General features: G+C 33.3%; 1 protein-coding gene across 1 annotated transcript; it reads right to left on the reverse strand.

Annotated features, from left to right (window-relative positions):
• Positions 1-1,053: 1,053 nt before the first annotated feature.
• Positions 1,054-2,730, reverse strand: LOC131614876 (uncharacterized). Its single transcript, XM_058886414.1, has 3 exons — positions 2,682-2,730; positions 1,992-2,600; positions 1,054-1,175 (listed from the first exon to the last, which is right to left on the reverse strand). The coding sequence occupies exons 1-3, from the start codon at positions 2,728-2,730 to the stop codon at positions 1,054-1,056; spliced, it is 780 nt and encodes a 259-aa protein (XP_058742397.1).
• Between the last annotated feature and the right edge of the window lie 12,220 nt (positions 2,731-14,950).

Genomic DNA, 14,950 nt, shown 5'->3' on the forward strand with positions numbered 1-14,950 from the left:
GGCCTAGGTCTGGTTTTTTCGAAGGCCTGATTAGTCTATTAGTTTGCTTAAAAAGCCTATATCATTTAAACATAAGTAAATAAACAATTCAACTAATTTTTAAATATACTGCAGAATCAAAATTACAATGAAATTAAACGTTTGTTTACATTGACTTATTTGAGATTTCATAATAGCATAAGTTTTGTGAGCTTATTTGTTTGGGAGAGCTTATGAAAATAACTTTGACACTAGTGCAAAAAGGTTAATTTACACCCGCTTTTTGTTAAATTTACACCCATTTTTTAAATAAAAAACGGGTGTATATTCACCGGGTGAGAAATGTCTAACAAATTTACACCCTTCTAAAAACGGGTGTAAATACATGTTATATTACACCCTCTTTAAATATAAAATGGATGTAAATACATTCTACGTTACACCCTTTTTTAATAAAAATCGGGTGTAAATAAGTTCTACGTTACACACGATTTTAACCAAAATCAGGTGTAAATACATTCTTAATTACACCCTATTTTATTAAAAATCGGGTGTAAATACGTTCTACGTTACACCCTATTTTAATAAAAATCGGGTGTAAATACGTTCTAAATTACACCCTATTTTAATAAAAATCGGGTGTAAATACATTCTTAATTACACCCTATTTTAATAAAAATCGGGTGAAAATATGTTCTTAATTACACTCTATTTTAATAAAAATCAGGTGTAAATACGTTCTTAATCACACCCCCATTTTAATAAAAATCGAATGTAAATATGATCTTAGTTACACTTTTTTTTATTATAACTTACACCTTTTATAAATAAACAAATTATACCATTTACACCCTATTTGATATACTACAGTACACCCTATTTTAAAAACATTTGATTACAACAAACAACAAGAATTCAAGTTTTTCAAAACAATATTTATCATTCCCATGTCATCATTCAACAATACTTTTACATATTTATATATAGCAACATAAAATAGGTAAAAATTTGTAGAGCTACACAAGACGTTAAACAAACTAACGTCCTTAAAAAATTCAGAAATTACTATGATTGTCAAGCTCTTCTGACCCCTTTTTCACCACTCTCCTTTCCTATAGCTTTTAGAAGCGCTTCATTAACATCTCTAACATCGAGATTTTGATCCTCTAGCAATAAAATACCTGTTTGATATTGGGCTTCAAAAATAAACCAGCAAAAATTTCATAAAGATTTTTCGGCTTATTTTCATAAATTCATCAAAATAACTAAATTTACTTTTGTATTATGATATAAAGTACAAAATACAATATAAAAAGTAATAAATTTATCCGTGTTTATTAAAATAGGTCGGCCTGATAGGCTTAAAAGACTTTTTTTATGGTTTGTGGCCCAACCAATTTAATTAAATAGGCTTATTAAAAAGCATAAATCTTTTGATCTGGCCTTGGTCTGTATAGGCTAGGCCATAAGTCCCTATTAATTATTCTGGCATATTCCCACCCTTAGCCATAACTTATTTTTTTTCTTGTAGTGATGGTAGGATTTACATCCATCAATTTGTCTTATGTTTTAGCTTCTTCATTGTTTGTGTATTGATTTATACCACCAAACAAATACGCTTGAAATCTATGATTGAAAATCAATGGTTTTATTTTGTAAATGAAAATTATTTCAATCTAATATACTTATATGTCTGTCAGTGCACTAATTAAATATAAGAGATAAATGTCTTAACATTTATCTATTGTTTTGTATTCAAGTTAATACTAGTATATAAAATTTAGGTTATCTTTTAAAACTGTCATAATTCTATAAAAGTTAATTTTTATAATTTTATTTTTAATAGCAAAATAGAATCCATATAATAATATTAATAAAACAAAAGAAACAAGAGTTGTTGGTAGTTAAGACTTAAGAGTATCAAAAGTTCACAAAATCTGCAATCCTAACATAAACCAAAAACACCTAAATAACAAAACTTAGCCTTTAGCAGCTTCTTTCTTGGAATTTACCATGAACGACCTTGGCCGCATAAGTATTGTTTCCCCTCCTCCTTCCTCTTCCTCCATTTCTTTTTCCTCGATTCATCTTATAATCATTATTACCATGCTGATATGCATGGTTCTTAGACCATGCCATGTTATTCTTTCTCCTTCTGTTATAATGCTCCTCTGGAATCAACCTCTGAGAATCATTCTCTTCCCAAGAGTTTGCTTCATTAATTTCATCAGCACCATAACTTGGTTCCGGAAGCTTTGTTACTTGTTCGTCGTCAACCTCCCATCCGGTAGGTTTTAGACCAAGAGCTGATAATGACTGATTTAATAAGAGTGAACTTTCCAGAATCACGCACTTTTCTATCATCTTTCTTCTGGCATCTTCTTCTCTCTCCAAATCCATACAGAGTTCAGGATCAACACTTGCATCCCAATCTACATCATCGATGTACATGTCTGGATCAGGCAACGGAATGTCCCAGCCATAGCCGTTGATCTCAGCGCAATGCCTGAATTTTGCGTCGTAAACAGCCTGTTTGACAGCATAGTCGTCCCACTTCATCACTTTGGAATGTGATTCCGTATACCTCTTATCCCATAACGGCACGGTTGAAAACCTGTTATCTGTGAACCAAAAGAATCAAAAGTAAGAACAAAACCAAAGGAAATTAAGAAAGAAAGGGAAAGAAAAAAAAGACAGTTTACCGTTATAAGATGGGTATCTCCGGTGTTGGTACTTTCTCCAGCTAGCCATTTTAATAAGCAAGAGAGAAGACGGTGATGAAATGAGTTTGACACAAAGACAGAAGAAGTTGTTGTTGCTTCCAAGAGATTTGTACTGCCCCGGTATTTATAGGAACATGTTCTTACTTTTGCTTTTTTAGTTTTGTTTATTTCATTATTACATTTTGGTACTAAATAGAAAACTGTTTTTTAATTAATAGGATTTCCTAAAATTGGTTCTTATATTTGAAAACAAATGCGTGTATATGAATATTACCAAAAAAATAAAATAAAATGCATGTATATGAATGAATTTATGAAAACAAATGCATGTATATGAAAGCTCTTTATGTTCATTCCATATCCATTAAATAATTACATCCCTTCACATATTTACTTTCTTTGTTTATGAAATTTAGATATTTTAAAGATTTAATTTGTTTAATTTTTTTTATTTTGGTTGTAGTCGGGTATCGAACTCGTGACCCTACATTTATTACAACAGATGTTTAAGTTAATCGTTGTGATCAGTAGCACGCTACATAGTTTATCACAACGGTCGCGCAACCGTAATGAAAAGCATCGTACATACAATTACTCTGGAGAAAAGAAGGGGGTGGATTGGATTAGCTGGAGTTCGGTTTGTAGGCCGCGAGAGGAAGGGGGTTTAGGAATTAAGGACTTGGAGGTGTTCAACATTGCGCTGCTAACTAAGTGGTTCTGGAGGTTTTTGAACGATGCAGAGCCGTTATGGAAAGGAATTTTGGAGGAGAGGTATGGAATTCTGTATGAAAGAGTTTTGTTTAAAAGAAAAGTTGGAAATCACGCGTCGAGATCCATTTGGTGGAGAGACCTCATGAAAATCTGTGATAAAGAGGAAGAGAAAGCTTTCTGTAGAATTCTATCATTCAAGTTAGGAGAGGGCAGCCAGGTTCCGTTTTGGACAAGTAGGTGGATTGGGAATATGCCATTCTGTTATGTATTTCCTTTATTGTTTCAGGTAGTTGAAAATAAGGATAGCAGTGTTAAGGAGATGGGGTGGTGGGCGGAGAACGAAAGGAATTGGAAGATTGAAAACTTCAATTCTGTTCTCTGTGAGGCGGCAGCGGTAGAGTTAGAAGAGCTTTGTCATATTTTGACTGAGATAGTCCCGAGAAGATTCATTAGGGATGGATTTTCATGGTCGGTTGGTGGAAAAGGATGTTTTGTGGTTGGAGAGTATTACCGTGAACTTATGCTGGGAGCAAATGTGGTGGAGATGCAGTATGAGGTAAAGGATGTTATGAAGCTGATATGGAACTCATGGATGCCTTCGAAGGTGAAAGTTTTCGGGTGGAGGTTATTGCAAGATAGACTAGCAACAAGAGAACAACTTGTGAAACGAGGCATTTTAGAAAACGATGAGCGGAGCTATTGTGCCTTTGGATGTTTACAGGAAGAAAATTCATCTCATTTGTTTCTATGCTGTGTAATTGCAAGAGGGGTGTGGGATAAGATCTTTGCATGGTTGGGGCTAGAACCGGTGGTAACATTAGACTGTTGTGATCATTTAAAGGATATGGTGGATAAACTGAGTCGTTTATGTTCTTCAAGGCGTGCTGCAGTGGTTTGGGCGTGTACATGATGGTGTATTTGGAATCATCGGAATGTCGTAATCTTCGAGAATGGGATTCGGGACAGTGAGGAAATAATCCATAATGTGAAAATGTTCTCTTGGTGGTGGCTAGTAGTAGGTAATAAGAAGAAAGTGTTGTGTAATTTTTATGAATGGTATCACTGTCCTATAGATTTTATGTAATGGTAGGATAGTTAGTTGGTGGTGGTTGGATAATGCATTACTGCATTTGTGTTGTATTCAATCTGTATCTTTCTGGTACAGGTCCTTTTATATATATATATATATATATATATATATATATATATATATATATATATATATATATATATATATATATATATATATATATATATATATATATATATATATATATATATATATATACCTCATTGATTATCAAAAAAAAATACAATTACAACTTACCTTACAATGGTTGTCTGACGTGGTTGTATTCCTTTTCCAACCATTGTGGTAGGTGTTTTCCGTAGTAGTGTCATTTTTTAATTGTACATCTTCATTGATTTTCTTCATTTCTTTGGTGAACTTCTTCACATATCTTCTTCATTTATTTTTCTCAAAAGTACATGCTTTCGAGAAATCTCGCACACATATTTTCTTCTTCTTATGTGTATCTTTGTTTTTGTTGCTTCACACTCATATTTTCATTTTTCTTATGTGTATCATTGTTTGTGCATATTACATTCTCTTGTGTTTCATTCTTTCCAAGTCTTCTTCTTTATAGATAAAGAAATATATCCGTTGGAGAATAAAATAATTAGTATCCACAATGAAAAAGTTGTTTGAGACGTTAGCTAGTATTAGACTACAATTGCGCTTGTAGCACTAGGACAGATGATGGAACATGTGATAGCAATGATGGTGCAGAGTACAGTCCTTTATTCGGATTTTTAGGGAAGTGAGTATGATAATGTATTGTAATCCCGTGATCTTCTTTTGCACAAGATTTTTATCATAGGCTTCAGATAAGTACTGGTGAAGCTTAATCAGAATTTAGAATTATTATCTCTTCATAGTTAACTTATTGAGTCATATGCTTCTCAGTATGAGTTATTGAAGCTTGATCAGAGTGTTTTAAGAGCTTTGAGAACGTTGAGACTTCACAGTCTTTAATCAAAGTCATTCTAGATAAGATCTTTTCTTGATTTGACTTGATTCTTTCAGATGTATATTTGCTTGAAAACACATCTTGTATTCATAATTAGTTGTATTCATCATTGGTTCAGAGTGCGTTTGGTGTCCAGAGTTCAGAGTTTCTCGTTCAAAATCTAGAACTTTTACTAGTCCTAAGTCGATAACTTGCTAACCCAGAGTTCATAACTTATTATCAGATCCTGCACACTTAACAAACTGTTAGAGTAAAAAATTATTCTCCTTACATTGTATACTTGTTATCATCAAAACTCAAGGATTAGTCGTAGAATCAAACTTGTTCCAACATACATCAGATGTTATAACATTTACAACACTTAAGAAAAGCATGACAGAAACCCTAGTATTGGCTCTTCCAAATTTTTTTAAGGAAGGTCTTCATTCGTGAGAGAGATGCTTCAGTTGTAGCCATTGATGTTGTTCTATCTTAGGAGGGCCACCCTTTAGCTTTCTTATTTAAAAAGATGTGTAACCGCGTGCAAGCTTTTTAAGTATATGTCTGTGATATGTACGCCAACACAGAAGCTGTAAAAAATGACGTCACTATCTTATTGGAAGGCATTTTCATATATTTACGAATCAAAAGAGTTTGAAAAAAAAATTTGGTCCAAACAATCTAGACTTTAGAACAACACGAGTGGGTCTTAAAGCTACAAGGTTTCAATTTTGAGATATTTTACAACTTGAAAGGCAAACCATGTTGCATATGTACATAGTCACTGACACACTTAGGATGAAGTTCTCTTATTCTCCATCTCCTTAACAATCCATTGCTTCTAACACAACGAAGGATACACCTAATAATATGAATAGGTCAGTCCAGCCTACAAGGGCATATAGTTTGGCTTATTTAATCTTTGCATGTTTAATAAAAAGGTCAAGTTTAAGCTTTTTTAAAACCCTATTAAATTAAATAGGTCAAACTTAGGCTATTAAAAAAATCTATGAAGCTTGATAGATCAGCATATATATATATATATATATATATATATATATATATATATATATATATAAGAAAATGGGCTAAATAGTATATAAATGTTTGTGTTATCTATTTAAAATTAGATAAAAATGAACTATTTAAAAGTCTTAACATGAAATAGGTTTTTAAATAGCATTTCAAGTAAGACCAAGCTTTTAAAAAGTTCAAACTGAGCAAAAAAAAAGTCTATAATATATCATAGGCCATGCTCAAGCCTTGAAATTTATTATAGGCCAGGCTCATGCCTTCTAAGGTCTGGCCTATTTTCACCTAGGGGTGGGAATAAACTGGGTCAAGCTACACTTTATCAAGCCTACGTCTGGCCTGCTAAGAATATCAAAGCCTAAGTTTCGCATGTAGCATGTCATAAGCTTATTTTTAAGCTTAAGCATGATATTTTCAAATGTCTGATTGACATGTTAGCCTACTTAAATGCCTATTTTATTTGAGCATATGTATATAAATAATTTAATTAATGTTTTTATAGATTAAAAGACCTAACGATCAATGATACTAAAAAATTGTTTATATTAACTTATCTATGTTTATCTAGTAGAATAAGTTTTGTGAGACTATTTGTATTAAAAAATTATAGTTCATAAAGTGTTTTTACTCGACTTTCATAAGTTATAAAAAACATAGGTCTTTTCTACTTAAAAAAATCTAACATTACCTAAACCTGTGTAGGTTAGGCTGTAAGCCCCTATTAGTTGGCCTAACATATTATCACTCATATTCTCACCCCTAATTATAGAAACGAAAAAGAAGGAAAAGAACTTATGCTAAAATATAACTCATAATCACACATGCAACAACTTTTCATACTCTAAGACGATTTTTTGTACTACAAAGACATGTATACATACCACTCATTCAAGAACTGTGTCAATGAGTTCTTCCAAAATATCATTCAATGCCTATTGCGGTACATTCAAGACTTCAACCAACACTAGCTCACATTTCTGCTTCTTTCCATTGGTCTGACACGTACAAAGACGTCAAAAATTTCATTCAATGTTTCAAAGTCTATCAACAAAACAAGTATTTTCCAACAAAGAAATGATATTTACTACAACCATTAGAAATTCCAGCACAAGTGTGGGAAGAGTTTTTAATGGATTTTATAACTCACTTACTTTGTTATTTGGACCATAGTCACATGGTTCGCAATTCACTCTGGTACGTGGTACGAATTCGGGTACGCGATACGCAGCTCTCAAAGAAGTAGGTACGTGAGGGGTATACAGAGTTGGTACGCTATTTTGGTTCGCGGTACGTTAAAATAAAATAATCGGTACGTTATAACAAAAAAAATATTTAATTAAAATAAAGTCTCTACTTATTTAGTCTTGAAACAATTCTAAACTTTATTTGTGGAATATAAACTTTATTTGAATAATTATATAAGCTAATTGAGATAAACTTATGCATATGAATATATGTAAGTTTCACATCGGAACCTTTACTTAGCTTTAGTGTTATGGTTACTTATAAATACACTTTACAGGTACGTTGGAATTGTAAGTATCATAAGCTATTAAAGAAGCTGGTCGTAAGTGGGGCCAGATTTTTCACTTCACTATAGAGTGAGAAACAAATCCCTAGCTTTAGTGTTATGGTTACTTATAAATACACTTCACTATAGAGTGAGAAACAAATCCCTGGCTTTGAAGTTTTAAAATTAGTTTAAAATTTATTTCTTAAGATTGGTACTCTGGTACGGCATATTTGCAGAATTCTGTGCGAATTTTCACGTACCAATTTGCAACCGCGAACCGGTACGTGCGAACCAATTCGCAGTTTTCTATAGGGGCAGTGAATTTTGTGACTATGATTTGGGTTATTTAAGACCGTTTGACCAAATTTGCATAAACAAAATGCAAGAACATGCAAATAAAAAAGGAAGGCTTGTGCATTTTTACCTAGAGAATTGGTATTGTTGCGTTTGCAACCGTATAGACATACATTGGTTCAAAAACGCGCCTCTCAGAAGTTGGCTAAGAGATTTTGCTTTTAAAGTGATATGTCGCATTTGGAACAACGACATACGAGTTAAAGCTTCTACCATCTTCTAAGATACACCCAGTTATTTATGTATCCCAGCTTACAACTTATCATCAATCAACTCCTCTCTTTGATTTTTCTTCCATTCCAAACGGTATGGAAAAATTAGTTTTTTGGAAGAAGAAAAAATCATCTATGCACTTCCTACAAAAAATGATTTAGTGGTAAAACCTTTTTTTAATAATGGGCTTATTAAAAATTAATGGGCTTATCCGTTATCTCTTGATGATTATAGACCCATATGTTTGGTCGCTTGCATGTACAAAGTGGTGGCCAAACTTTTGGCGGGGAGGTTAAAATGGGTTCTTGATTCGTTGATTTCTCCGTGTCAAAATGCTTTTGTGCCCGGTAGATACCTTTTGGATGGAGTTTTGGTGGCTAATGAGGTGGTGGATTATGCGAGGAAGGAAAGAAAAAATTGTGTGTTGTTTAAAGTTGATTTTGAGAAGGCGTATGACAAAGTTAGTTGGAGTTTTTTGAGGTATGTAATGAAGAGAATGGGTTTCGGTAGGAGATGGATGGGTTGGATGGAATTGTTGGTTTTCAATAGTAACATGTCGGTGCTTGTTAACGGAAGTCCTACGAAAGATTTTGGTGTTTTTAAAGGATTGAGACAAGGAGATCCTCTTTCTCCTTTTCTCTTCGTTTTGGTGGCGGAAGGTCTCGCGGGGTTGGTGAGGAAATTTATAGAAATTGGGGAATTCGAGGGCTTTAGAATTAAGAACACTTGTTTGGTGGATATTCTTCAATTTGCGGATGACACTCTTTTGGTGGGGGAAGGATCTTGGAAGCAAATTAGGGCGATAAAGGGGGTGTTAAGAGCTTTTGAGATTGTGTCGGGCCTTGGTATCAACTTTCAAAAAAGCAAATTAATTGGCATCAATACTAGGGACTCTTTTTTGGAAGCCGCGGCTTCTTTTCTCTCTTGTAAAGTGGAGGAAAGCAATTTTTACTTCCTTGGTATTCCGGTTGGTTTTGATCCTAGAAAGGAGTTGACTTGGAGGCCGTTGGTGTTGAATTTAAAGAAACGGTTAGGAATTTGGAAACATCGTTTCTTAAATTTGGGTGGGAGAATCACTCTTTTGAAGTCCATTCTCACCTCTTTGCCCATTTTTACGATGTCTTTTTACAAGATGCCTTTGAAAGTGGTGAAAGAAGTCAATAGGATTCAAAGTAATTTTTTATGGGGAGGAGTGGAGGAGAGGAGGAAGATACATTGGGTTAGTTGGAGGAATGTGACTCTACCTTTTGAGAAAGGAGGAATTGGGGTAAAAAATTTATCGGTGTTTAATAATGCTCTCCTTTCGAAGTGGAGGTGGAGGATTTTGAATGACCATGATTCTTTATGGATTAGCGTTTTGAAAGCTCGGTACGGTGACGTTGTTTCTTTGGTGTACGGTAAGTTTGGTTCAAAAGTTTCTTCGTTTTCATCTTCTTCATCTTTTTCTTCTTTATGGTGGAGGGATCTTTTGAAATTGGGGAGGACTTCTTGTTGGGATCCTATTGTTGAGGGATGTCGGTGGGTGGTTAAAAAAGGTTATAACACGCCTTTTTGGGAAGCCAATTGGTGGAGAGGTCTTATTTTGTGTGATAAATTTCCGGATTTATATGAGGCTTCGGTTTTGAAAGGGGTCTCGGTCGCTACCATGGGAGGGTGGTTTGAGGGTAGTTGGAAATGGGGTGATTTTGGGATTCCCGTGAGTGGTATGGGGGCGGAGGCGGTTGTCATGGAGGGGATTGTTCGCTTGAGAGGCGTGTTGGCCGAATTTGGTGGTGTGGGGGAGGGGAGAGATGAGGTGTCTTGGTCTTTATCCGATGACGGTTTTTTCTCGGTAGCTTCTTGTTACTCTTTTTTGAGTAGAGGATTCTTTCCGATTGGGCCGCCGAACAAACATGATGGGGTGTTTGGGCTAATTTGGAAGGCGGAGGTGCCTTTCAAAATCAAGGCTTTTGGGTGGAGATTTCTTCTTGATAGGATTCCTACTAAAGATTGCTTGGTGTATAGAGGAATTAATATACCGGTAGATAATTTAAAGTGTTGCTTTTGTGGATATGGAATAGAAAGTAGAAACCATTCTTTTTTTGGTTGTTGGGTGGTAAAAGCTATTTGGAATGAAATAGCTCTTTGGGTGGGAAAAGAGGGTGATGTGGAGGAAGGGTGCTTGCCGAATTTTATGGAGTGGCATTGTTTCTTTCGTGATAAAAAGGTTAGGAGTAGTAAGGCGGACGTCGTGTGGCTAGCTACTATATGGACGATATGGTTGGTCCGTAATGGTGTGTGCTTTCGCGACGAAGGTTGGAATTTTAATGACATGGTGTGGAATATAAAGTATATGGTTTGGAAATGGTCATTTTGCGGGAAAATTACATACCCCAATTATTCTTTTTATGAGTTTCTAAAAGATCCTCTTCTTTTTCTCTCATAAGTATTTTGGTTGTAATTTTCCTCTTTTTTGTTCGGGTTTTCCCGTATCTTGTGTAATTGGGTTGGAGAACCCTTAGTTCTCCGTTTTCAATATATCTTGCTTACACAAAAAAAAAAAGGAATACTACTGAATTCACAAGATGAAACAGCGTAACTCATAAGTAGACATTGGCCTTTATAATAACACTAGTATTTAGTAAGTACAAGAGAATTAATTGGCCATAATGGTAAACAAATCCCAACGGTTAGATCCACTTAATTTTGAAAGCCCTCATTCTCATTCTTATTCTTAATCGTGTGACATAAGAGCATCTCCAATGGTGCAACTCAATTTTGAGTTTTTTGTGGGACCCGTTAAGTCACATCATATTGAAGCAACTCATCCAAATTTTACTTGTAACTCTAAAAAAATCATATTGGGTTCCACATTTTTATCTCATATATTAATATTTTATTTATATTAATTTTTAAATTTTAAAATATTGATTTAAATAATATGAATTAAAATTAATATAAATTAAATTAATAAGTAAATAAAGTTAAACTTAAATTTTTATAATAATAATTCAAACTAACATCAAATTATTAAAATAAAGATAATAAAAAAGAAAGAAATAAATATGTTAATTTATTTAATAATAAATTGTTAAAAAGAGAGTGTAAACAAATTGTTAAAAAGAGAAGACGTAATACAGCCATCAATTAATTTATTATTTGATAAAGGAATAGCACGTTGCTTCAGAATGCAACGGTTTTTCATGGTGGCGAACTCCAACGGTTTTAAATTTTGTATAAAACAAATGCATGTATATGAAAGCTCTTTATGTTCATTCCATATCCATTAAATAATTACATCCCTTCACATATTTACTTAATTTGTTTATGAAGTTTAGATATTTTAAAGATTTAATTTGTTTAATTTTTTTATTTTGGTTGCAGTCGGGTATCGAACTCGTGACCCTACATTTATTATAACGGGTGTTTAAGCTAATCGTTGTGATAGGTAGCACGCTACATAGTTTATCACAACGGTCGCGCAACCGTAATGAAAAACATCGTACATACAATTACAACTTACCTCACAATGGTTGTCTGACATGGTTGTATCCTTTTCTAAACCATCGTGGTAGGTGTTTTCCGTAGTAGTGTCATTTTTTCATTGTACATCTTCATTGATTTTCTTCATTTCTTTGGTGTACATCTTCACATATCTTCTTCATTTCTTTTTCTCAAAAGTACATGCTTTCGAGAAATCTCGCACACATATTTTCTTCTTCTTATGTGTATCTTTGTTTTGTAGCTTCACACTCATATTTTCATTTTTCTTATGTGTATCATTGTTTGTGCATATTACACTCTCTTGTGTTTCTTTCTTTCCAAATCTTCTTTTTTATAGATAAAGAAATATATCCGTTGGAGAATAAAATAATTAGTATCCATAATGAAAAAGCTGTTTGAGACGTTAGCTAGTACTAGACTACAATTGCGCTTGTAGCATTAGGACAGATGATGGAACATGTGATAGCAATGATGGTGCAGAGTACAGTCCTTTATTCGGATTTTCAGGGAGGTGAGTAGGATAATGTATTGTTATCACGTGATCTTCTTTTGCACAAGATTTTTATCATAGGCTTCAGATAAGTACTGGTGAAGCTTAATCAGAATTTAAAGTTATTATCTCTCTTCATAGTTAACTTCTTGAGTCATATGCTTCTCAGTATGAGTTACTGAAGCTTGATCATAGTGTCTTGAGAGCTTTAAAACGTTGAGACTTCACAGACTTTAATCAGTCATTCTGGATAAGACCCTTTCACGATTTGACTTGATGCTTTTAGATGTATATTTGCTTGTAAACACATCTTGTATTCATCATTGGTTGTTTTCGTTATTGGTTGTATTCATCATTGGTTGTATTCATCATTGGTTCAGAGTTCGTTTTGTGTCCAGAGTTGCTCATTAGAGCCCAAAACTTTTACTTGTCCAAAGTCCACAACTTGGTAACCCAGATTCCAGAACTAATTATCAGATCCTGCACATATAATTAACAAACTGTTATAGTACAAAACTATTATCCTTATATTGTATACTTGTTATCATTAAAACTCAAGTATTAGTTGTAGAACCAAACTTGTTCCAACATACATCAGCTGCTATAACATTTATAACACTTAAGAAAAGCATGGCAGAAACCCTTGTATTGGCTCTTCCATACGTTTTTAAGGTCTTCATTCTTGAGAGAGGTGCTTTTGTTGTAGCCATCGATTTTGTTCTATCTTAGGAGAGCCACCCTTTAGCTTTCTTCATTAAAAAGATGTGTAACCGCATGCAAGCTTCTTAAGTATATGTCTGTGATATGTACGCCAACACAGAAGCTGTAAAAAATGGCGTCAGTATCTTATTGGAAGGCATTTTCATATATTTATGAATCAAAAGAGTTTGAAAAATTTGTTGGTCCAAACAATCCAGACTTTAGAACAACATAAGTGGGCCTTAAAGCTACAAGGTTTCAATTTTGAAATATTTACAAACTTGAAAGGAAAACCAAGTTGCATATGCATATAGTCGCTGACACACATAGGATGAAGTACTCTTAATCTCCATCTCCTCAACAATTCCATTGCTTCTGACACAACGAAAGAAAACACCTAATAATATGAATAGGTCAGTCCATCCTATAAGGGCATATAGTTTTGCTTATTTAATCTTGGCATGTTTAATAAAAAGGTCAAGTTTAAGCTTTTTAAAAATCCTATTTAATTAATTAGGTCAAGTTTAGGCTATTAAAAAAATCTATGAAACTTGATAGATCAGCATATATATTGATATATATTAGAAAATGGCTAAATAGTATATAAAAGTTTGTGTTATCTATTTAAAATTAGATAAAATGAACTATTTGAAAGTCTTGACATGAAATAGGTTTTTAAATAGCATTTCAAGTAAGACCAAGCTTTTAAAAAGTTCAAACCGAGTAAAAAAAAGTCTATAATATGCCATAGACCATGCTCAAGCCTTAAAATTTATTATAAGGTGGGAATAAGTTGGGTCAAGCTACGCTTTGCCAAGCCTAAGTCTAGCATGTTCAAAATATCAAAGCCTAAGTTTCGCATGTAGCATGTTATAGGCTTATTTTTAAGCTTAAGCATGACCTTTTCAAATGTCTGATTGACGTGTTAGCCTACTTAAAAGCCTATTTTATTTGAACATATGTATATAAGTAATTTAATTAATGTTTATATAGACTAAAAAAACTAAAAGATCAATGATACTAAAAATTTGTTTGTATTAACTTATCTATGATTATTTAGTAGCATAAGTTTTGTGAGACTATTTGTATAAAAAAAACTTTACGAAAAAACTTATAGTTCATAAAGTGTTTTCACTCAACTTTCATAAGTTATTAAAGATAATTAAACTTTATTTCTGTATTTTAATTAAAAGTACAATATACAATATAATTATAATAATAAAATTATTCATACTAATTTAAATAGACTGGCCTGATAAGTTTAAAAGACTTTTTATGGCTTGAGGCATAGCCTTTTTAACTAAATAGGCTTATAAAAACACATAGGTCTTTTCTACTTAAAAAAATCTGACATGACCTGAGTTTGTGTAGGCTAGGTCCTAAGCCCCTATTAGTTGGCCTAGCATATTCTCACCCATATTTCCACCTCTAATTACATAAAGGAAAAAGAAGGACAAGAGCTGATGCTAAAATATAACTCATAATCACACATGCAACAACTTTTCATACTCTAAAACGACATTTTGTACTACAAATACAAGTATACATACCACCCATTCAAGAACTGTTTCAATCAGTTCTTTCAAAATATTATTCAATGCCTACTGCGGTACATTCAAGACTTCAACCAACACTAGCTCGCACTTATGCTTCTTTTAGTTGGTCTGGCATGTACAGAGACGTCAAAAATTTCATTCAATGTTTCAAAGTCTATCAACAAAACAAGTATTTTCCAACAAAGAAA

This window comes from Vicia villosa, linkage group LG6 (assembly GCF_029867415.1).
Source record: "Vicia villosa cultivar HV-30 ecotype Madison, WI linkage group LG6, Vvil1.0, whole genome shotgun sequence".
Classification (NCBI taxonomy): domain Eukaryota; kingdom Viridiplantae; phylum Streptophyta; class Magnoliopsida; order Fabales; family Fabaceae; genus Vicia; species Vicia villosa.